Below are 25,280 nucleotides of genomic sequence, written 5' to 3' on the forward strand. Positions count from 1 at the left end.
AAAATAAAATTTTAATTATTTGGTATACTTTCTACATCAAATGTATACGAATGTATAATCAAATTTTAAAAATGGGATTAAAATCACGTGCACCACATGGCTAGTGCTGGATTTTAAACTGATTTTGTAATATAACGTATAACTTCAGTAAAATTATGAATAATGCTTATTATATCTTATAACAGAAACACTAGTGTGCATGTTTCATAAACATGTATCAATATCTGTGTTAACAGTACAGAAAGTAAATACAAAGTATAGAAATGCACGAATCACATAGGCGTCGAACCGGGGGGGGGGGGGGGCTAGGGGGGGGGGGGGGGCTTAGTGCAAAGTTAGACTTAACCAATAAGCACATAGCCCCCCCCCCCCCACTTTTTCTCGCCGGAAATGTAATTGTATAGGTATACCCCCCCCCCCCCCCACGGATAAGGATTTTCATGATTTTTTTTGGGAATTAGGTTTTTTTTTTTAGGGTTTTTCCTCAATATTTCTGAGGATTAGTCTAGCCCCCCCCCCCCCCCACTTTCAATTTGCTTCCGACGCCAGTGAATCATGATACAGTCATACATGTAGTAAAGTCTGAAATGCATGTAAATAATTAAACAATTATTATATTAGACTCAAACTCCAAGTGGGTTTTACTTGTTATTATCAACTGTAGAATTTGTAAAAAATAATTCCTGTGTACATCCGTTGGCGTGGTATTAAAAAAGAAATGAATTAGCTCTAAACTTCAGGTTGTACGAATATTTTGTACGATTTGTAAAAATTTACAACGACTTTACCTTAATTTGTTTGCTTAATTAGTTACTGTACCGCAAGGTTCATTCAAATGATAACTAAATGATTTAAGAAGGAGTCTTACAAAATAGGTATATTAATTTATTGAGTGTATTAAGTAAAATACTTCTTCATACACTGTTTGCGATATACAACTAGCTAGATTCTTTTACTAAATAATTATAATTTACTTATCAGTTTTACTAACTCAGGTGCACACAAATTGAAAAAAAATTCCCGCCGGGCTCCAGATATAAACTCACGCTTCGTACCGTGTATATGTTATGTAACAGTCTTTTGTTCACTCCTGACAGAAAAAACCTTGCAATCCACACAGAATATACAGGAAAATCACAGAGGAGGTCACCTGGACAAAGAATGTATACACATGTATACACGTGCCCGAGTACCTAAGATTAATGATTTCATCATATGCATTAAACAAGATCAGACATCAGTTTTTCTTTTCAAATTCAATTAATTACTTAGTAAGGTTCTTAATCGCCTTATTTGGCACATTTGAAGATAGTTACATGTATACATATAGTTTCAGTCGCGCTGAAACCTTACTATACGGATTCATTATCATTAGGCTAGACTTAAACTTAAACCTGTTGAAAATCAATTTTAGTAATAGTTTCAGCAATGCGTAAACCATTTGGAATCTTAACTTAAAGTTTCAGCATACTGAAACCTAGCGGAAATGTTCTGAAACTGATTGATATTTCCATAATAATTTACACAACTTTTCACACGATTCAAATTTAGTTTCTGCATTGCGGAAACCATCAGGAATCTTAGACTAAAGTTTCTGCTGACTGAAACCTAACGGATACTTGCTGAATCGATATAATGGTTTCCGCATTGCGGAAACTATACATGAAACTTCAACTTCAAGTTTCAGCAAGGTTTCCATATAGTTTCAGTTTTGCTGAAACTTGATTTTTCATCCAGTGTAAAGAATGCAACATCGGTTTTTTGGGGAGGGGGGATGGTGGGAATATTTTCCTCCCAAAGAATTGAATACTAGGTTGTTAATAATTTATTTTATCATGATATACAATAAAGAGTATGTGGGCAATTTCTTGTCAACTTCTTAAATCCTTTAAACGAACTATAAACACAAATGATACATATAAAAATAATATTTACAATTAGAACGGATGGAACGGTGCTTTTAAATAGATAAAGATTTAGTGTGGTGTTGATATCTTTACATGAAGCATCATTTTGCCTTCTATAAAGGTCTCTTTTACATTTGAAATTTAGCTTGTCGTACTTTCGCGATTGCCAAATTAAATAAGGAAATGCAAAGATATATATTAAAATTATACATGTAGATCTTATTTGACTATGTATATATTTTGTCCATCTTGGTTGCATTTTTCAAAAAACACTGTATGATTTACAATTTTATGAAGATAAAGACATTTTTATTAACTGTGAAATTTTATAACGAATTAAAAAATAACTTGACAACTGGAATAGCATCAAATCTTATCAGAGACGTAAATAACAGAGATTGGCAGCAGATCGAAATCACGCTAAAGCCCACGGTCCCTATTGTAATGTGTTCCCAGTTTAAATCAGTATATCTTTCTAATAAACAATTATATCGAATTATAAACAGCTAAACCCTATTACCAAAGCATTCCAAATATAAAATTTTATGAGTTTATGTCATATAAATAATATTAAAAGAGGAGTTTTTAGGAGGCAGTTGGCTACCCGTCGTCCGAGTTTTCGCCGATGTTTTACAGCTGACCAATTTATTTTATATATATTTATCGTATTTTTCAACTTTTGTTTTAAAAATGTCTAAAACATTTCATTAAACACTTTTCATTAATAGAATATACTTTTGATTTAAGATCCTTATCTCAGTTTACTAAAATGTAGTTCTCAAAGTAAGGTTGGTCCCGTACCATTTTGCAACAACAAAACCTGCTAATGGCAGGGTTGCCAATTTCTGTTATTTATGTCTCTGATATTATGATGTATATTAATATTAACATTTTTGTCACCTTTGGATCTCAATAAGCATTAAATATGTAATTTAAAGTTGATTTCATAATTATTCCATTTAAAACATGTCTAGACGTTTCATTTGATATTCGTTTGTTATGTTAAGAATCTTATTTAAAGTGTTGTTTAGTGATAACAGTTTTCAAAAGACAGTCTAGGAAATCATGATTGATGAATTCTTGCTAGAATTAAGTGTTTTATTTTTTACACAATGAAAATTAAAAATCTATTTTTCTACACAATAAAAATCAAAATGTATTCTAGTGCCTTCAGATTAACATAGTTTTGTATTGACAACCGAAAATAGCATGACATTATGCAATAAGGTTGTCTGAAATGCGTAATAATTTGGCATAATTATAAAAAACATATACATAAAAAATGTGTTTTGAAAACATTCACAATTTTGTTTTAAACACATTTTATGGCTGAGCTCCGTGATAATAATACTGTTCGTGCTATCATGTGTGAAGAAATGGAAAAACAAACTGTCCGAGGATGTTTATGAAAACCTTTCGAATTACAATAGCTGCGCATATATTTTTCATTTTTCTCAAAAGAGCGTTCGGTATCAATATTTACTATTTACAAACTGTTTAGTCCATGTAAACTATCTAGTTTCGGCAGTATTTGTAAGGCTTAAATTATTTGTTTTGTTTAAACAAAGCGCATTGAAAAAAGTTCGTGCTGTCTGTTTGATATTTTTTGAAACAAGATATTTAAATTTGTATTAGATTTCTGTTCACAAACTTGATATTTTGATCAACAAGCAAAGTTAGCCATATAAGGACGAAAATTTATAAACTTTTTTGATGTTGTGCGATTTTTGAATGTTATAACTATGTGTGTGGCAGAAGACGGAACTTTAAAATAGCTCTGATAATGTTATTGTTTTATATCCTATCTGTTTTCTCAATATGTTACACGATGTCGTCAAACATGTTGTAGTTTTGATTGTGTGTTTAAGACTTATTGCGCTTGTTAATGCTTATAGTGAAATGAACCATTTCTATGTAATTTTCAAACGCTAGAAATTAAAATTATTTATCTGCATACAATTTTCAAAGTGCAATTTTCAAATAATATATAAACATTAAAAAGTGAGAACTTGTTGTATTTATGTTATACAGACTTTTCTCAGACTTTTTTAAAGTACTCATTGATACTACATCATGCATCAAACTTTTTGTCTTAAAAAAACCAAACAAACAAAAATCTTGCTTTACATACACATACGTTACAAATTTAAAATACGTATTTCTAGTTACAAAATTAATTTGTTCATAACTCGTCGTTTTTATTGTGCAAGTTAATTTGTAAATTACAGAAAACAGAAAAAAATCAGCAGGATAGGTTTTAAAACCCGCACAAATGATTTTAGCACTGGAACCGAATGCTCTTTAAGATGAATTTACGTATATTACGAATAACAGTTGTATTCTCTACTTTACTTCCGGGTTAAAGTTTAAAGCGTCAACAAGGTAAATTTGTTTGGTGTTTGTTAAGTTTTTTACAGGTTTATTTTTTTTTTTGTGCAATGGACTTTGTCATAAAGTAAGTTCCCAGATACATATTGGCATAAATACGATATACTTTAGTATCATTGTATCACTTTTTTCACGTAAAGCACAAATATTTCTTTTATTTTCTTCAAATTAAGAATAAAAGGTCGAAAAAGAAACAAACACAGAAAGCATTACATACAGCGAGGCAAAAATGCACGTAACACATGATGTGAACTTACATTGCACTGACATTAAAACATGAACAGTTTTAAAATGTTGCGCAAACTTTAAAAAAATATTAATATATGGTCATTAAATTTAAGAAAACAAAACTCACCTTTGTAAATCAATGCAAAAAACTATACTGTCAGACAATTGTTTTACTCTAATTTCGTTACGCTAGTAAATGGAAACTCAGTTCAAGTTTATACCAAATGTAACGGGATGGGAAAAATAATGAAGGAGCAGACAGGGATTTGAACCCAGGCCCCCCTAATCTCTACCCAGGTGCTCTATCAACTGGACTATCTTGCGCTAGTATTCAAATCGACCAGATCTTTCCTTCTAAAATTGTGTCGTGTCCTTTCTTGTTCAGGCAATATGATATATAGGTGAACTTGTATTGTGTTATCGGGTCGAATACTATCTAAGGAGGGAGGAATGTAGTAGTTAGGGTTTAATTGACCATGGATATCGTCCAAGATAGCTCAGTGGTAGAGCGCCTGACTAAAGTAACAGGAGTCTCGGTTTGATAACCGATCCAGCCATATATTTTCATTTCATTTATGTGCTCATTCCTCCTTTCATAATACACAGACTACAACAATTATCTAAATATATTTCTAAGGATGACATCTGCTGATATTAAAAGGATAAACATGTTTTTCATATTTTAGACCATGGATTGTAATGTCATAACTTAATTTCAGAAACTTAAATCAATGGCATTTGTTTTAATAAGTTTCAAATAGTTATATTTCCTAAAAATTAAGCAAAACAAATCTAATAAAGTTTTGCTTTCAGCTTAATAATTGATTAACACCCTTGTGTGGGTTTTTTTGTGCATTGCATGTCTTGCAATGATTGCAAGGTTGGAGTGGTATATGTGTGTATCTATTTATTAACAAAATGTTATTGACGAAAAGAAAAACGTGATTGTTTTTATTCTTGCGACATGGGTTTCCGATAGTTTAACTCTAAATGCTGCCTCTAATGATTGCCCGTTTAATCAACCATTTTTAAACTTTACAGATTTTAGCATAGTATTTTTGACATACAACTGTAGCATTGAAAATCGCTGATATATAATCAAAGAAACACCATGATCATAAGCAGATTCTAGAGATTAATAAACTTGATGCAGCATTTGACCAATGAAAATATTTCAGATGGTATGATTTATCAAAACTTTTTTTTTTTCAAAAATAGTAAAAACAGAAGAAACACAACCTTTTGATTATATTTATGTTTAATAATATTTTTCTTTTTTTAAGTTACAAAATAACTCTATATTTCATTACTTAAGCGGTATACAATACCATTATTTGTATGATTATCAATTATCATTGATTTTTATTTAGGAAATTGTAAAACATATTTTTGTTTGGTCCCTTGAGTACTTTGTAACTTAAACCTTAAATCACACAGCATATTATTAGTGTGGTAGAGATACATAGAGACAAAACGAGATATCAAAATTCCATCGTCGTAAAACATTAAAGCATGGCGTGATTTCGGAGTAATATTACGAAGATTGACTATCAGACACATATGACAATCGTACGACGGCACGATAATCATAGCGCGGCAGCAACAAAAGCGAAAGAAAAGATAAGAAATGGTCAAAAATTATCTTGTTCTGTTTTCATAATGCGCCATTTAATGCCTACTTTCAAACTAAATATTGTTTGAAATAGGTCGATAGTAGTTTTAAATTAAAATTTAAAAAAAGGTAAGTTATTGGTTTAATCATAAAAACATTGAAGAACACAGGCAACTGTGATTCATTACATAAATGGTTAGTTCAACTTTGGTGTAGGTTTTTCCCTAATTTTTGGTTCATAATGTATTCTGTTAATTTGTTCATTTCTGGTAGTTCTACATTTATAGTAAATGTTGCACTCAACAAACCAACATTTCAACAGAACGCATACAAAGGAGGAGGTGATGACAGATATGACGCAAGCAATGCTGTTGATGGACGTAAATCTGATTTAAGTTTTTACAGTGGCCAATGTGTAATATCAGCGGATGGATATAGAACCGCCACCTGGTGGGTGAACCTGACAAGTATACACAGTATCCATCACATCACTATCTACTACAGGACGGACAATGTCGCTTGGCGTAAGCTACTCATCGCTATTGTAAATTACATTTTAACTATATTCACTGCATGTAAATGTATTTGTTGATATTTAAACAACATATTGTTTATATAAAGTGTGTGAAAAGCTACTACAGATATAACACAATACATGTAACATAAACCAGAGTACATAAAGGTTAAAAATGGTGAGTTCCATTGTGTTAAAAAAACGCCGTTAAAGTGAAACATCAAAAGCGAAAACCCAAATTTACGTTTATGACTATTACGGTAGGCCTTCTATTTGATGAACTTACATGTAGGGTAATACGTTAATTTTGAGAAATAAATCACATTTGCGGACAAAGCAAATGGATAAAAAAAATGTAAATATAAGAACTAACTCATTATTTTAAAAATTATAGTCTCATGATTTATAAAGCGCCTACGCTTGTACTTAATTTGCATGCATACAGTGTTGCAGTTATTAGATCTTACCTTTATAAAAGATAGTTAATCAATCCTTAATTAAAAACAGTTTAATGAATTGACATGGAAACTAATTGTATAATCTTTTTACTTATTTTATTTTTTCAATATTCATAAGGATACGCTTTAATCAAAATTATGCTAATTACCAGGACTGATATGTCTTCTCAATCATATGTTTTACCTTCCCTTTTTAATTATGAAATCCATGGAATTAATTTATACGTCCTATGTAACAATTATATATGGTTTCTTTTAAGAACCCACCAATGGCTTCAGACCACGATTTCTTGGATTTTCGGTGTATGTCTCCAATACAACAGACAAACTACAAGGTGTTCTATGTTTCAAAGATAAAACCTTTACATTAGACACCATACCTAGTGTCTTAACAGTCACCTGTCCTGTACATGGCCAGTACGTCATCTACTACAATGAAAGACTATCAGGAGTTACCTACCCTACATACTATGATCGTTACGCTCACAATGAACTTTGCGAAGTTGAAGTTTACGGTTCGTCTTATTATACTCTTTTTTGTTCAACTATTATTGTTATTATTATTATTATTATTATTATTATTATTAATAAATCAATTATTAGAATAAAATTATTTCATTTTTTAGTAAAATAACACCACAAAGCATACTTCGTTTTGATTAATCGCTTACTTAAAATGGCAAAAAAAATTGATGGTAGTTCTCGAATGTAAAGATTCACTGATGCAGTTCGTTTTAATCAATTATGCATAACAATATTATCTGTGGTTCATTTTTTCCATGTTTGGCAATCCCCAATAATTGCAGGTTGATTTTAAATTTCAAGCTTCTGCAGATTTCAAAACTACAATATTATCAATGGTCTTTTATTCTAATCTATGTCTTAAATTATAGTTTGAACACTATTTATGATAAACAACAAACTGTTACGCTGGTCGCTCGAATTTTAAATTAAAATATTTTTCATAGTATGCAGCACTGTTAAGGTTTACTTTGTGCTCGCACCGACGAGCAAGTGCGGGAAATGTTAACTATGACATAATACAAAACAAAAGGTCGTAAAAAATGCTAATAAATAAAGTAATTTCCGATAGGTATGGGTACGAAAACATTAAACTACATTAATACTATGAGTGCAACTTTGCATTAATATAAGACAAACAACGATAAATATAAACAACGGACTGATCGCGGTTCACTTGTCGATGTGACGCAATATTGTAAATTTTTACGCATATTATTTGTAAAGAGAGGCGGATCAATCAATTTTTATAACATGAGAAAATGCATTTAATAAATGAACAGAGCATAATCATAAAACAGTTATTATATCACTAAATCCTATCTACTATGCTTGTTTAGATTCGGCATGTAATTATTTTTTGTAGCGTGTATTATTTTTTTCAATGTACAGATTCGATGTGTATGACATTGGGAAGCCTATCTAAATTCGCTTTTTACAAGGACATAAACTGAACAGATCATTTCGATTTTTAAGATATAAATTGAGGGGATGTCGAATTTAAAGAAAAAATCTGCTGCTTTAATATTATCTACAGAGTGAATTAATAAATACGTAGAATATTAAATGAAGGTCATATAAATTCCAATTGAGCTTATTTCTTTGATAATTATTTTAATAAAATATGAACTCTATACAAAGCAGCAGCACTTTACCAGAAAAGTAGAATTTACTTAACATATAAGATTTTGATTAAAATAAGGGTATGCCCTTGTGATATTGAAATATGTTTATGACCTCCATTAAGGAGAATTATCAACACATATCACATGACTATCAATTAAGGGGACCACACAAAGTGTCATAAAAAGTAGCATTTATTGTACTGTTTCATTTAACGTCAACTTTATATCATGATAAAATAACTTTATAAATATTTCGTAATAATATTATCCATCGTTTTAAGAACGTTTTAATCCGCTGATATTTTCATAGTAAGCCTGAACAGTGCTGCGTAGATGATATATTTTAAAAAAAAATCCTTCAAAACATAGCAAGGAGTACTTATTTTTATATTTCTAATTTCAAGCCAACAAAACTATTGTCAAATGGAAATATTTTATCAACATTATTATTGAAATATTGTAGTTCTCCTTAGTATTGTTAATGTTATTACATATTGCTATAATTAATTCAAATATAAATATTACTATTATCAATGTTGTTGAAAAATTACAGAGAAGGTTTACAAGGACATCTAAAATTATTTGTTGATTTCATTTACTTAACAATGGCACTACGTTATCATTTCATATTGCGATTATATTCATCTTTCAGAATGTTCTGCAAACAAATCTAGTTGCTCAAGCACTTGTAAAAATGAAAAATGTCGATACTGTGAGAATGCAGAAGGGAATTGTACAGGTTGTATACCGGGATACAAGAGTTATCAATGTCAATCAGGTATGTGAGTAGAATAGCTTTTACAAAAGGTAAAACGTATTATATAGATTATAGATTCTGAAACTTTCTACTGCCTCTCATCACCGGTGGGCAAACCATACGTAAATGCTTTGTAGATTCTAAACCGTTTTAAAAAGATGAACGGTCAACGATAGCAAAGTGCACATCAAGCTCAAATGCGAAAATAAATAATCGCTCAAAAAAGAAAATAAAGGAAACATTCGTGAATAGTTTAGTCATCTAGGCTCATCAAGAAAAAGTTCGTATATTGCCATGACCTATGTGAGGTCGCAAATAATCTGTTTTAAAAACTAATTAATCCATTTTGATCTAAGTGGCAATCTTATTTATGTCAAAATGTAAAATAAAAACATAAAGTAGGTTAATTAAAATCATAACTATAACAGTAGTCAACGGTCATTTGATATTTTTATCCTCAATCATTCTTTCAACTGCAACTAACTTGTATTTCAATATTTGCAGAATGTAACGACGGAATGTTTGGAGACCTGTGTCAGAGCCAGTGTGGACATTGTTTAGATATGTCAAAGTGTCACCACGTAAATGGAACATGTTTAGATGGCTGTAAGCCGGGATATATATCCAAATTCTGCAACCAATGTAAGTAATTTCACACTGTAGTTATCACTCGCTATCAATATAAATCTTATTTAAAAGAAAGAAATATTGATATACGCATAGTCTTTTGCACTTTCAAACACAGATGCAATCATTATTGGTATACCTATGTGTTTCTCTTTGCATACTGTTCATTTTATTCATATTGTCATGTTTTATATTTACATTTGAATTTATTTACTTTAAAAATCAGTTTTTTTTATTTTTTTAGCATGCCCGGATGGAACCTTTGGGACAGATTGCAGTATGCAATGTGGAAAATGTCTTGGCGTTGGACAATGCAATCATATTGATGGAACTTGCAAGAATGGTTGCGAGATCGGGTATAGTGGTTCAAAATGCACGGAGGGTAAACATATTGTAATTTGTTACCAATACGTTTTACATTGCAACCGTTGACGCGAACGCAACGTATTATCAAATTCACAAAGTGTAATATATATATATATATATATATATATATATATATATATATATATATATATATATATATATATATATATATATATATATATATATATATATATATAAAAAGCACTGAATAGAATCAACAACACTAGGCATCTTTAAGGTGTCGGATCTAATATATAGATACTAAGCCAGTAAACTGAATATATAAAGCACTAAAAATGGCTAACGACACGAACAATAGAAATTGTCAAATTTTCGGGACAACCCGTCCCTTCTTCAGGACCAAAAAATAAATTACATAAGTAAAAAACAAAGAAAACAAAATCTAAAGCTACTACTAAACTACTTAAGAAACTATGAAAAAGAACAGCTACATTATACACATCATTTGACCACATTCTTAAAGGTGTTGATACTGTCGCCGATCGCTATAAAGTAATCAATCGACTGCCAACTTCACGCCTGATTAAGTTAATTAGCTAATTAAAATTGACGACCGAGTTAATAAATAAAAATTTGAACCCCCGTTGTTAACTTGTACGGCACATATGATATAGAGTCGACTTTTTGATTAAAAAGAGATAAAATTAAATGAAAATAAATAAATAAATAAATGAATAAATAAATAAATAAATAAAATTAAGAAAAAATGATTAACAAATAAAAGGTAGTAAAGAAACTAATAAATGAAAGAGGCGCAGTTGACAGATTAGATAAAATTACTATGTGGGTTTCAGGTGATATATGGCTATGAGACGTTCATTTTAGTGAAGTCCATTTGTTTGTTCATGCCATCAGGTCTGAATGATTTGAGTCTGTGCATCCAGAACTTTTCTTTGCTTTTCCTCTCCGCGTCTGTCCAATTAGGATTATGGTCAATAACCAATACTGTCATGTCTTCCCATTTGTGGCCACTGGTATTAAAATGTTCTCCGACGGGCTCCTTGACTTTTTTGGTCTTTATGGTAGAGCGGTGGTTGTTGATCCTTCTGCGGAGGTCACCTGTTTCACCGACGTATTGCTTAGAGCAGACTTTGCAACTGATGAGATAGATGCAGTTGTCTGTGCGGCAAGAAGTGTTGCCAAATATCTTGTACGTGCGACCCGTGGTGGTGCTCTTAAAACTGTCCGCGTTGGTGCTGTATTTGCACAATAGGCACCTGACATCGGAACATGTTTTAAAACCGCCATTTGGCAACGGGTTGTCTAATCTTGCCCTCACTACCATATCCTTTAAGTTCCTCGGGCGTTTAAACGCAGCCATTGGTGGATCCTTGAAAAGATCAGCCATTCTTTCGTTAGTGTAAAGAATGGGCAGATTATTTCTAAGGATGCTGTTGAGGTTCTTAAGGGCGGGGTGATATGTAGTGACAAGTGGAACCCTGCTTTTGTCTGTTTTCTCTTTGTATTGTAAAAGGGTTTTCCTGTCTTTTGTAATCATCTCATCAATTGCAGATTGAACTGTGTGGGCTTTATAGCCTCGATTACACAGATGGGATTTCAATATTCTGCTCTGTTCTTCAAAGATCTCATTAGAAGAACAGATTCGTCTGATTCGGGTTGTTAATCCTTTAGGAATTCCTCTAAAAGTATGGGGAGGATGGCAACTCGAAGGCTTGAGGTAGAGGTGAGAATCAGTGGGTTTGGTGTGGAGACTGAATTTTATTTCACCATCTTCCAAGGTGGATGTAGTATCCAAAAATACATTTTTGGAACTAGATATGTCCACTGTGAATTTAATCGAATTGTGGAAGGAGTTGGCAAAGGTGATGAAGTCATCTAGGCAGTCTCGGTTTTCGACCCATTTCATCTCAATATCATCAATGAACCGCAACCAGCTCAAAGGTTTGAAAGGAGCTCTGAGAAGCAGGCTGCGTTCCAATCTTCCCATAAATATGTTGGCGTAAGAGGGAGCCATTTTGGTGCCCATAGCTGTACCACTTATTTGTATATAATGTTCGCCATTGAACATCATTTATTTTGGCTTACCTTTTTCTAAAAACTTAAACATATTTTGGCTATTTAGTTTTTAATTGAAATTAAATCTATTGTCATGGCTCTTAAACAAAACAACACCTTTAAACTTCTGAAAAAACAAAATAAGAAATGTATCAAAACCAAACACAGAATATCAAATTTAGAAACATATATCAACTGTGACATTATACCAAAAGGCTTCCAGATTAATGTCACTCCAAACATAGGGTTAGTTTCTAAAAACTTCCAAAAACGCTGGGACTTCATATTAAGAAGATGCTCCAAAGAATTAATGTCTCTCTGTCTGTCGTGGGATAACCACAGACTTCGACAACTTGAGAAAGATGTAGTTTCATTGGAGTCTTCTCTTAATAAATCCACTTCCCATGCAGATTTTGTTGAAGCAAAAAGAATTATTACAACATTCAATACAACCCTATCTAATGACCTCAATAATACCCAAAAAAGGAAGTTCCTTCGGGATGATGTTCCAGCAACAAACAGAACCAGGTCTAATATGTTGTCATCTCGTCCTTCTGCCAAAAAACGGCGCTCTAGACGCTTCAAGCGCAAAAAGCAAACAAGTGAAGACGAGTCCTTGGTCGATACCAACACCTGCCCAGTTCTGAATACATCTAAGGTTCCTCTCACAGACGTTGAGACATCGCTACTATCTAAAGGTCTCAATTTCTGTCCAACACCGCATGAGGTCGATGACAAAAAGGTTAGAGAGGACACCAGAGCATTTTTCCGAAGGCTAAGACTAAAGGAACACTTCTCGCGCAAGGACTCCAGCAATGATCACACAGACGAACCTCCTCCGCCCTTGCACAACTTAGAAGAACATAAGTTGTACAGACCCAAAAGTACTTGGGAACCGCCACCGGGCAAATGTGGAGCACTTGAGTCTTACATTGATGCTGTTGAGTCAGACATTGAGAAGCTCCTCACCAACCAAAAAATCGTCTCTGACAATCTGACGAAAGAAGAAAGATCTGCTCTACAACGATTGAAAAACAGGGACGACATAGTCATAAAGAAAGCAGACAAAGGATCCACAGTGGTTGTCCTAGACAAACAAGCGTATTTAGCTGAAGCCAACAGACAACTAACAGACGATCGTTTCTACAAGAAACTGGACTCTGATCCCACTGAAGAGTTTTCAGCTCTCATCACTGACACCCTGGACAAAATGTATGAAAATGATGAGATTGGTGTTAATGTTTATGAAACGCTTCGCCCAACCAACTGTAGACCGGGTCAATTTTATCTGCTTCCAAAAATCCACAAGGAAGGAATGCCTGGGCACCCTATAGTTAGTGCCATCGGACACCCCACGGAGAAAATATCTGAATTTATAGATTTACATCTCCGTCCACATGTAGAAGATTTGCCATCATACCTCAAGGACACTACACATTACCTGAATAAAACACCTTCCTCTGGCTTGCCAGACCATACTCTTCTCGTTACAATGGACGTCACGTCCTTGTACACGAATATTCCTCACGATGAAGGTATCGAGGCCTGCAGGGAGGTATGGGACAGTAGAGCGATTCAGCAGCCGTCAACCGAATCTCTACTCAAGCTCCTTGAACATGTTCTCAAGCTGAACAATTTCATGTTCAATGGCGAACATTATATACAAATAAGTGGTACAGCTATGGGCACCAAAATGGCTCCCTCCTACGCCAACATATTTATGGGAAGATTGGAACGCAGCCTGCTTCTCAGAGCTCCTTTCAAACCTTTGAGCTGGTTGCGGTTCATTGATGATATTGAGATGAAATGGGTCGAAAACCGAGACTGCCTAGATGACTTCATCACCTTTGCCAACTCCTTCCACAATTCGATTAAATTCACAGTGGACATATCTAGTTCCAAAAATGTATTTTTGGATACTACATCCACCTTGGAAGATGGTGAAATAAAATTCAGTCTCCACACCAAACCCACTGATTCTCACCTCTACCTCAAGCCTTCGAGTTGCCATCCTCCCCATACTTTTAGAGGAATTCCTAAAGGATTAACAACCCGAATCAGACGAATCTGTTCTTCTAATGAGATCTTTGAAGAACAGAGCAGAATATTGAAATCCCATCTGTGTAATCGAGGCTATAAAGCCCACACAGTTCAATCTGCAATTGATGAGATGATTACAAAAGACAGGAAAACCCTTTTACAATACAAAGAGAAAACAGACAAAAGCAGGGTTCCACTTGTCACTACATATCACCCCGCCCTTAAGAACCTCAACAGCATCCTTAGAAATAATCTGCCCATTCTTTACACTAACGAAAGAATGGCTGATCTTTTCAAGGATCCACCAATGGCTGCGTTTAAACGCCCGAGGAACTTAAAGGATATGGTAGTGAGGGCAAGATTAGACAACCCGTTGCCAAATGGCGGTTTTAAAACATGTTCCGATGTCAGGTGCCTATTGTGCAAATACAGCACCAACGCGGACAGTTTTAAGAGCACCACCACGGGTCGCACGTACAAGATATTTGGCAACACTTCTTGCCGCACAGACAACTGCATCTATCTCATCAGTTGCAAAGTCTGCTCTAAGCAATACGTCGGTGAAACAGGTGACCTCCGCAGAAGGATCAACAACCACCGCTCTACCATAAAGACCAAAAAAGTCAAGGAGCCCGTCGGAGAACATTTTAATACCAGTGGCCACAAATGGGAAGACATGACAGTATTGGTTATTGACCATAATCCTAATTGGACAGACGCGGAGAGGAAAAGCAAAGAAAAGTTCTGGATGCACAGACTCAAATCATTCAGACCTGATGGCATGAACAAACAAATGGACTTCACTAAAATGAACGTCTCATAGCCATATATCACCTGAAACCCACATAGTAATTTTATCTAATCTGTCAACTGCGCCTCTTTCATTTATTAGTTTCTTTACTACCTTTTATTTGTTAATCATTTTTTCTTAATTTTATTTATTTATTTATTTATTCATTTATTTATTTATTTATTTTCATTTAATTTTATCTCTTTTTAATCAAAAAGTCGACTCTATATCATATGTGCCGTACGAGTTAACAACGGGGGTTCAAATTTTTATTTATTAACTCGGTCGTCAATTTTAATTAGCTAATTAACTTAATCAGGCGTGAAGTTGGCAGTCGATTGATTACTTTATAGCGATCGGCGACAGTATCAACACCTTTAAGAATGTGATCAAATGATGTGTATAATGTAGCTGTTCTTTTTCATAGTTTCTTAAGTAGTTTAGTAGTAGCTTTAGATTTTGTTTTCTTTGTTTTTTACTTATGTAATTTATTTTTTGGTCCTGAAGAAGGGACGGGTTGTCCCGAAAATTTGACAATTTCTATTGTTCGTGTCGTTAGCCATTTTTAGTGCTTTATATATATATATATATATATATATATATATATATATATATATATATATATATATATATATATATATATATATATATATTAAATCAAGATATTTATAATAATTTATTCTTTGTAAGAATTTTCCTCCATGGGTAATTAAATGGTACAATGGTTCAAAATGCCCGGAAGCTTGGTATATTGTATTGTTTAACTAATATGTTTTATAATGCGACAGTTGGGTGACCGCAGCATATCATTAAATTCACCAAGGTACGTGTGTATCAGTATGATGCATCAGAGTCATACTTATCGTTAGTGTTTACGTCCTTGGATAGTTTAAGGGAAAAAATGAGCACGATTTTACAAAACGAAGTAAATTGAAAACAAAGTAAGATACAATTAACCTTCTTTCTGAAGAAAAAAATTCGTTATCCTTAAATTTTACGCTGCAGTAGAATTCAATACTACTGGTTTTTTATGAGGTGGACTTGGTTATTTGTTCGTTGAATCTTGGATACATGTACAATGCCGTAGATGGTTTTGTACGTGATGTTGTAAATACAGAACCCCTTTTCCAAAATTCGTGGAAATCATCAGTATCTTCAGAATCGTTCATATGTGAGCACTCATACTGAAATGCAAATAACAAATTGCTATCTTACTCTGATAAAATGCCAGCATGCGTTATTTGTTACAAGATTTAAATGGTTTCTGTTATTTTGGCAGATTTTGAAAATTCGATTTACCGTTAATACAGATAGTGTTATTTCATGTGATCAAAAGTGACTGTGACGTTAAAGTTATGTCGGTTTAGTGTTGCTTCGTTGGGTTCTTTTACAACTTCCCTGTGAATTACTTACGAGTAGTATATTGTTATAAAGACTTAAAAAGTAAAGCGATCTTATGATAACTGTAGACGTACTTTTGTCCGCGTGGTATTAATTTACGCTATGAACGCGGGAACAAATTTTCCGCGGAATTTTTTCCCAGTGTACTTAAAGTGCATTTTAGAATAAAATTTTGAAATTGCATTACATGAATAAGGATAATCGGAAGTTTCTACATTATATAACACATGCATATACGTGTACCCAATGTATATCGTTTTTATCTATGCAAAATGTCAAACAAATTTGTATTGAGAATTCACATAATAAATAATTTAATCTCTTAAAGAATTGAATTTTCTGTAAATTTACTTGCATGAAATTTAAACTTCTCCCAGCTTGAGATAACGGCACGTGTCAGACGACAAATAGCCCCAAGCGGGTCTGTCTTTCAATGACCCAATTAACTGAAGCTAAGACCCGTGTTTTTACTGCAATTTTAGATCCCTTTGTGCTCTGACCGTTAATGGATAAAACTGATCAACTCATAATTTAAATATTCTTCATGTGGAGTTTCACAAGACGATTTTAGCTAGCGTCGTAACATCTTGACGGCTAACTAATGACTACCGACCAGTGCACAACCGATAATTACTGTTCAATGTGAACAGTTCTTACAATTTAAGTCCAAAGTTGGACAAATTCTAGGTAATGAAAATCGCTCAGAACTAAATTCTATAATATTTATTCAAATGATTTTTTTTCATTCAAAGAATCCGCGTAAATTTTTACCCGCTGATTAAATTAATATTGCGATTCCGCGGAATTATGACCCCATGGAAAAAAATGCGTCTACAGTATTTATTTTGTTTTTGTTTAGAATGTTCAGGGGGTATGTTCGGAGAAGGATGTTTAAGCCAATGTGGACAATGTGCAGTTAATTTACAGTGTCACCATATAAATGGAGCTTGTCTAAATGGATGTAAACCAGGGTACACTTCACAGCTTTGTAACCAACGTAAGTGAACAATTTTTTAAAGGTCAATGTCAGTATATATGTAAGGTAGTTTGTTGATTTGAACAAATACAAACACAAGTAAAATACTAAACAAATACATTAAAAGGGTCAAAATATTTTCATTTAGCTTGTAGGTGAATAATTCATTTGAAAAAATGACATCAGTATTGCGATGGAAATTAGAAATATTTTACCGAAATATTTGCAAACCAGAGCTTTTACAGTAGTTTTTTGATTTAAACAAATACTTTTTGAAACATATAAATTACTCAGGATATACATAATAAAAAAGATTTACACGTTTTCTTTCAGCTTGTTCTTATGGAAATTATGGACAAAATTGCTCCAGGAAATGTCATGTTACATGTGCTGGTTGTAACAAAGTTAACGGATTGTGTGATTCTGGCTGTCATCCAGGATGGAAGGGGGATTACTGTCAGACACGTAAGAGATTACAAGCTTACTTACCAAATTAAGTTTAAAACGATAAATATAAGTTTTACACAAAAAGGGTCAATTGAAAGCACTTAAACAGTCCAAACACAAACTAAAATGTCTTATCTTAGAAAGAATAAAGTTCAGTTTCTATCAATATTTGCCCTAAAATTCAAAAGTTGTTCAAATATCATAAAAATACACATATACCATCTTGAACATGTATTTGTAAAAAGTACAAAGTCATGCACTTTTATCTTATTTAAAAAAATATTTACGACTTCACCATTTTGGCATATTGCTAAGATTAGGTAAAATATGATGAAAAATGGCACATTTTCTCATACTTTTTTTAAAAAGAATAATGTGTCCGCAGCCGTCGCCTACAACAAATTTAATATCTTTAATGTAATATCACATGATTAAGTTAAAATGTAAGTTTCATCGTGCGCGACAGCTGCGGACATATTTTGCTAATCAAAAAACCTCTAGGAAACTGAGATGTCTTCTGCTCAGTTTTATGAAAATTACGGGAACATGCATGGTTTATGACGTCACAATCAACCTTGTTAAAGTTTAATCATTAAACTAGTTATAGATTCTTAATTTATGAGTATTCTTCTATAACTAAACGTTACATTACAATTTTTTGTGATATTTGTTAAAATTCGCTATAAAACAGGGCAAAATATGACTGAAACTGTACTTTGTTTTTACTTTATTCATGATATAATAATAGATTCTTGTAGATCATTTCAAAATCTATTATTACTTTTTTCATCTAAAGCTTAAAAATGCATTTTAAAAAAAACACATTATATAAAGGGATAAGTTCTATGCATGTATTTGCAATATTCATATAATCACAATACAATTCCTTATACAAACACAATGACATTTAATTTTTATATTTTTAAACATTATTATTACTGTTTGTTACATTTGATACAACAAACACGAAAAATTATATTAGGTTAACTGTAACATTTGAACATTTAACATAATAAAAACTTTATCTTATTATCAATTGTTATTCATTTGAGTTTTTAAAAGAGTTTTTGATGTTCACAACCATGCGTGTAGTTAGCTTTCAGCACTATCCATTTATCATTTCGTACCTTTATCTTTTTGCATTTTACCGTACCTTATGTTAAAAAACATTTATTTTGTACAGAAACGTATAGCCGCCTCGTTTTGTTGCTTTATGACATACTATAGAGCATTTAATGTCATCTATGAATGTTTCAAATTTAACAAATTTAGTTATAACATTATATATACTCAATATAGTGACACTACTTTGACATTTGTGGACAAACTATGCACTTTAATCTATTGATTCGAATTCTTCAATGAAGTACAAAAAATGCATATACATGTAAAGTATACTGCCAAAATTAAATGTTACAGATCGTATTGCAACCTACTGTATACGAGTATTGAGAATTCATGTAGGCAGCTGATCTAAATCAGAGAGGATTAAGCGAATAGAATATTTATTTTTTTTAAATGCTATGATATGGAGAGTGGGTGGTCAGCTACCTAGATACTTTGAGGCTTTACCGATTAGCGTGTATCGGGATGTTAAATATAGTTAACAGTCAAAACTCTGCTTACGATCATCAATGAATACTGCAATTAACTTTATTGAATAAGAAAATTATTTTATATTTCAGCCGCTTTTCACATAAGACTGTATTTCTTCTATAACAATTCGCTGTCATAAAATAATGTAAGTTCCTAGCCATAAGGTTTAACCTTTCTTTGTTAACTTTGAAATTGAAGTTTAAAAATCATTGAAAGCATTGAAAACCGATTTTTCTCTCTGTAAATTTATTGCATTTAATCATTCAAAAGCAATACAAGTGTAGAATAACTAATGATTTTGGTAAAAAAAAAAAAAACAACATATCTTGAAAACCATTTGGGGTGGGGGGGGGGGGGAATTGTTTATTTCCTCGTTAAAATTGTTCATTTTTTTTAATCAAAACAATTTGCTACGCTCCTGCCATTGAGTTTTTCAAGTAGCTATTATAGAAATACTGGTCAAAATCTATCATATCCTATCATATCCTGTCCTGCATCCTGTAGCTAATCGGATTCGATTATAAATTTCAGAGTGGTTTTGCGAACGAAAATTGATTTAGAAATACATTTGCTACAAAAATTGGTTTGTAATACAAATAAAACATTTCAGAATCAATATTAATGTTACATATTAAAAAAGCGATGAAGAAATTTGATGCGCGCTACATTTTTTGTCTATACGGAAACAGCGTAAGTATGGAATTAATTTCATAGGCTGCACCAACAACGTAAAGGTACTACATAAAAACATTGTTTTATTTTAAGACTTCAACAGCATATAAACAGAAGCCTTTCAGTCTACTCTCAATAAGAGATTTATATAGACAAGTATATAAACAAGAAAGGGACGTTGTGTGTACTTTAATACAGTACTTACCACGTTTCATATAATTTCTTCGATGCCTGATCACCAGGTCGTATAAGGGCCAATAATGAGCTGAAAACATCAAATCAAGAAATATGTAAGAGCATATATAAATGCGCAAAAATTTATTTTTTATCAATAAATGCTAATGATATAATAACAAATAATGCGATATTTGAATGCATTCATTAAGTAATGCTTTCCTGAATCGTGTTTTCAATCAACCGCGACTGATTTAGTCGCTTACCTGTAATATACGTAGATTTATATTATAAGAAAATGAATATGATTACAATGTTTGTTAAACGATTAGTGGAATATTTTTTTTTTATCTCTTTTTAAAACATTTATTTTATATTTATATTATAAGGAAATAAATATGATTACAAGGTTTGTTTAACGATTAATGAAAGTTTTTTATATCTCTTTTTTAATCATTATTATGAATACATCTAATTTACACAAAAAGTTAAAAAGGGCATGGTCACAATTTTAATTAAAAACTATTTTCCGATTTTAAAAATTACACTGCTTCAGGAAGGCCTTTTTAATACGCGACCAAAATTTAAATGCCATTTGTTGAGTTTTATGCAAGTTACAGAGCTTGAAATTCTTTGCTATGTTAACAAAGAATTTGTTTAAATTTTGAATGCTGAAGTTTTGATTATCACATTACTCGATAAATTTTTAAATCATTTAAGATTTATCAGTTTGATGAAATAGAGTCGCGTCTGATAGGTCGAAAAATTCCTTTGATACCGGCATCAATAAAATTTTTGCCGGATCTAATTTTCTCATCTGTTCTGATTTAACACTTTTTATAGAACGGGAATTTCCAAAATAAACAATGTAAACAAAATGTAGAGTTGTGTCTGTTTATATGTTAGCAAACGCAAAACAACTTTATATATAGAAAAGATTAAAAGTTTAACCTTCAAAAATAAACAAAACACATTATTTAATTCACCAAATATATCATTCCACGTTGAAGACCCAACTTATTTTCAACGTTGAAGACATCAACCACTTTTCAACGTTGAAACAGCGTTTAAATATATTAATGAAACTGTACACATATTTTCAAATTTAAACTTCCTTATCATTTGCTTAATTTAGGTTTTACTTATATTTTGTAAAGTGGAAGCATTAAATGACGTGTTTTCACAAATATTAAATGTTAATTTGAATACAATTTTATCTTATATATATTCCAATAAAATTAATATATTATTGTCTTATCCAATTAAAATATCAATTTTCTTTTAAATGAAAAGTTAAATTAATAATTCACATTACATTTTAAGAAAAGAGTGTTTTCATACAAGAAATTTGAAATTGAGCTGTGCGTACAGCAAGTGGCTAAAGCATTTTAACTGGGTCAGTGAGAAGGGGATCCGCGGACCCATCACTACTGCAGGCACTGCTGATCAAGGGAGTTATGCAATTTACCAGGCTGCTCTATGTCAGCTTGGCCGCTTAAGACGCTATTGGTGAACAAAGAAAATCAGTTCATAGGTACACTTCGTGCAGTCAATATACAGGTTTTATGTACAGTAAAATCCCGGGATTTTAGCTTTTGTGACTATTTTATATTTTACATTGGAGTATCTTGGGAGTTATTTTTTTAAAACAGTCTGCAGAATGCAAATGATGAACTAACTATTGTGGATTCTACGTTTTTCTGTTGACACCCTTTGTTTAATGTCATGGAAAACAAGCATTGCTACCGTTTGGGGGAATGTGCGTGGTTTCTTTGTGATCGTATTCCTACGGCCTTATTTAAACCATTTTGAAATGCCAAGTAACTTTTTAACGAGGACTTAATACACAAGTTGTTTAGCAAAGGATATACTCAAATACTACTAGGATTTAAAGGAAGGCCGATTTATACATTTTGATTTTTTTTTTATAAATTGTCAAAACACATAAAACAGCACAACGTGATAAAAGACGATATGTTTATAAACATTTTACAAAAATCACTTAATTTTTTTTTTCATTGTCATATCTATATATTTTCTACGTTGAATCAACGTTGAATTTTGACGTTGAAGCAACGTTACATTTTCAACGTTGTCTCAACTTTCATATGCAACCTTATTTCAACGTTGATTCAACGTTGATGCCTGACGTTGAAACAACGTTGTTTCAAAGTTAAAATGCCCGCTGGGTATTTGTGTTTAATCTATTAAATTCAGCTCTCCTCAGCTGCAGGCGCATTCATTTTGAAAATTGTTGCTGTTGTTGTGTTGTATTCATACGCACCGCTTCGTTTACATTATTTACATTTTTGATCAATAACACTTCACATTTGATTAGAAAATGTTTTATTAAATGATAAGAATTGAAGAAAAATTGAGCGTAAAACTTTTTCATCAATGCGCTACGTGCATTGATGAACTTTTCTGATCAATTTTTCCTTTGATACCTCGATAAATAGAGCAATTATTAAATTCCTTTCTTAATATAGATATTATTTTCTTAAATTTTGTTTTATAACTATTATTCCTAAATATGAATGGTATGGGATGGGATGGGAAATGGAATTAAGCTTTTTTGCAGGATAGGATGCAGGAAACAGGATATAGTATGATTGTTTAATCAACTTCCACGATATCAGCACTGTATGTGAACAGCTTTATATGATTGTTTTTAATGATTAAGTCAAATTGTTGCTCAAACTTTTGACGTTTTTCGTAACAGACATGAAGATGCCAAAATATGGACGCAAAAACCTGAAGAATTCTACTTCTTCAGCATACTTAATTTTCATTATAAATTACTGCAAGAAAATGTCCACTCATTAATAGCGAGCGCAGCTCGCCGGCGCGCAACGCCGGCGCGAAGCGAGCTCTACTGGCAAGGCGTGTGTGAATAGACAATTCGGACTAGTTGCACATTCATTCAACGGATTTTTTTGGCGTCAGTAAATCGGACCAGTAATGCATTGTTTTAATCGCCCCAGTTGTTCCCTGTAATTATGGTTTCCAATTTCACACTCTCACGAGAACAAGATAAAAGACTATGTACATGCATTGTAAATAACACAACACCAATTTCCATTACATGTACTTTTAAGACTAACGGAGTTATCGTCCTTTCGAGTGACGTCACAATGGATTTCTTGCACATTGATCTAACAGAATTTTTCGGAGTCAGTAAATTTCGACCCACAATGCAATTCCTCAATGTCGGCCGATCTCACTAGACTGGATACCATCTCGCGAGAATCAAAGTAAAACTTTTGAGAAACAGATAAATTGTGTAATTTCCAGAACATCATGCTTTTTAAGTAAACAATCAATATTTTTCGCGTAGTTTTTTCTAGTGTGTTTTCAAAGAGACAGACTACAATTGACCGACGTGAACTTTGACGTCACAATATGGGGAAACAACTCTAAGTAGTTATTGTAAATCTGCTGAAATAAAAATACCAAAATCTTCTCAAAATCTTGCAGAGCTAACGAATCGAGATATTTCTTCAGAGATATAAAACAGCTGTAACTTGCTCTCATTTGGATGAATGCTCACATTTATTTTATTCACTGTATTTACGGTAATTTCCAGGAACGTTTTTTTAAATGGGGCGTGGCAACATCATTCAAAAAATCTTCACAGGCAAAAAGAAAAATACAATTCTCAAAATCAGGAAAATTCTAATCGGGATGAGGAATGGGGAGTGCGTGGTATGCGTTTAGCTCTTTAGCTGCTCAAAAGTGTCTTTATTTTCACTACTATTTACGGTATTACATGCTACCGGGGGATCCATTTTCCTTATGTGATCAACAAATTTTTTTATACGTAAATTTGATTTCATTTTAAACGGGGGAGGGGGTATTCTGTGATAAGTCAATTTTTATTTGTTTAAGAAAAATATCTGCTGCAAGAAAAGAGGAAATATTATGTTAAAACATTATGTTAAAATCTTTATTATTCAACACCCAAAGTTATCTGAGATAAATTCCATACTGGCGTGCGACCAGTATATAAACAATCTGATCAAAATCAGATTTTTGATCTGCTCCGACAAATTCTGATGTCGCTACACTTTGTTCAGCGACTATCAGAATTTCGGAGCGTTGTTAAGATCTGATTTTAATCAGATTGGTATATAAATAAATAAAAAATCTTATGAATTATGAATAATAAAAATTTACTGGAAATTAGTATATTTATTTTATTTTGCATTCTTCATTTACGTGTACTTTACGCCACTACTTGTATTTTTATTGATTTATCATAATTCATTTTTGATCACCTGCTGCGCTCGCCCCAACGGTCGCACCGTAAAACATATTATAAATGCAAAAAAATTATCACGCAAAATGATATTATGACTCGATGAAAGCTTAAAGTAAGCGGTTATATCATTTTGAATATATCGACTTGTTTTTATTTCTCTGTACAGGTGGACATAAGTTTGATAATGTATACATTTTATAGAAAGATGACATTAATTTTAATTTGACATTAAGAGGGTTAACGCAACATCAAGTGGCAATTATACGGTTCCGTAAATTTATGACCTTGTACATTTTTTCTCGATGCGATATCAGTTTAACAAGAAGTATTGTGCAATACTTGACTTTAACTTTGCATATTCTGTCAACTCGTCTTTCATATAC

General features: G+C 32.4%; 1 protein-coding gene across 3 annotated transcripts in view; it reads left to right on the plus strand.

Annotated features, from left to right (window-relative positions):
• Positions 1-25,280, plus strand: part of LOC128171494 (multiple epidermal growth factor-like domains protein 10) — a 36,422-nt gene that overhangs the window by 6,025 nt on the left and 5,117 nt on the right. For all 3 annotated transcript variants that reach the window (XM_052837264.1, XM_052837263.1, XM_052837265.1), the window contains exons 2-8: positions 6,423-6,659; positions 7,368-7,622; positions 9,406-9,531; positions 10,015-10,152; positions 10,382-10,519; positions 17,631-17,768; positions 18,081-18,212. In XM_052837264.1, coding sequence (XP_052693224.1) covers positions 6,423-6,659; positions 7,368-7,622; positions 9,406-9,531; positions 10,015-10,152; positions 10,382-10,519; positions 17,631-17,768; positions 18,081-18,212 — 1,164 coding nt within the window. The remainder of the gene's footprint in view (positions 1-6,422; positions 6,660-7,367; positions 7,623-9,405; positions 9,532-10,014; positions 10,153-10,381; positions 10,520-17,630; positions 17,769-18,080; positions 18,213-25,280) is intronic.

The sequence above is a fragment of the Crassostrea angulata genome, chromosome 2 (genome assembly GCF_025612915.1).
Source record: "Crassostrea angulata isolate pt1a10 chromosome 2, ASM2561291v2, whole genome shotgun sequence".
Classification (NCBI taxonomy): domain Eukaryota; kingdom Metazoa; phylum Mollusca; class Bivalvia; order Ostreida; family Ostreidae; genus Magallana; species Magallana angulata.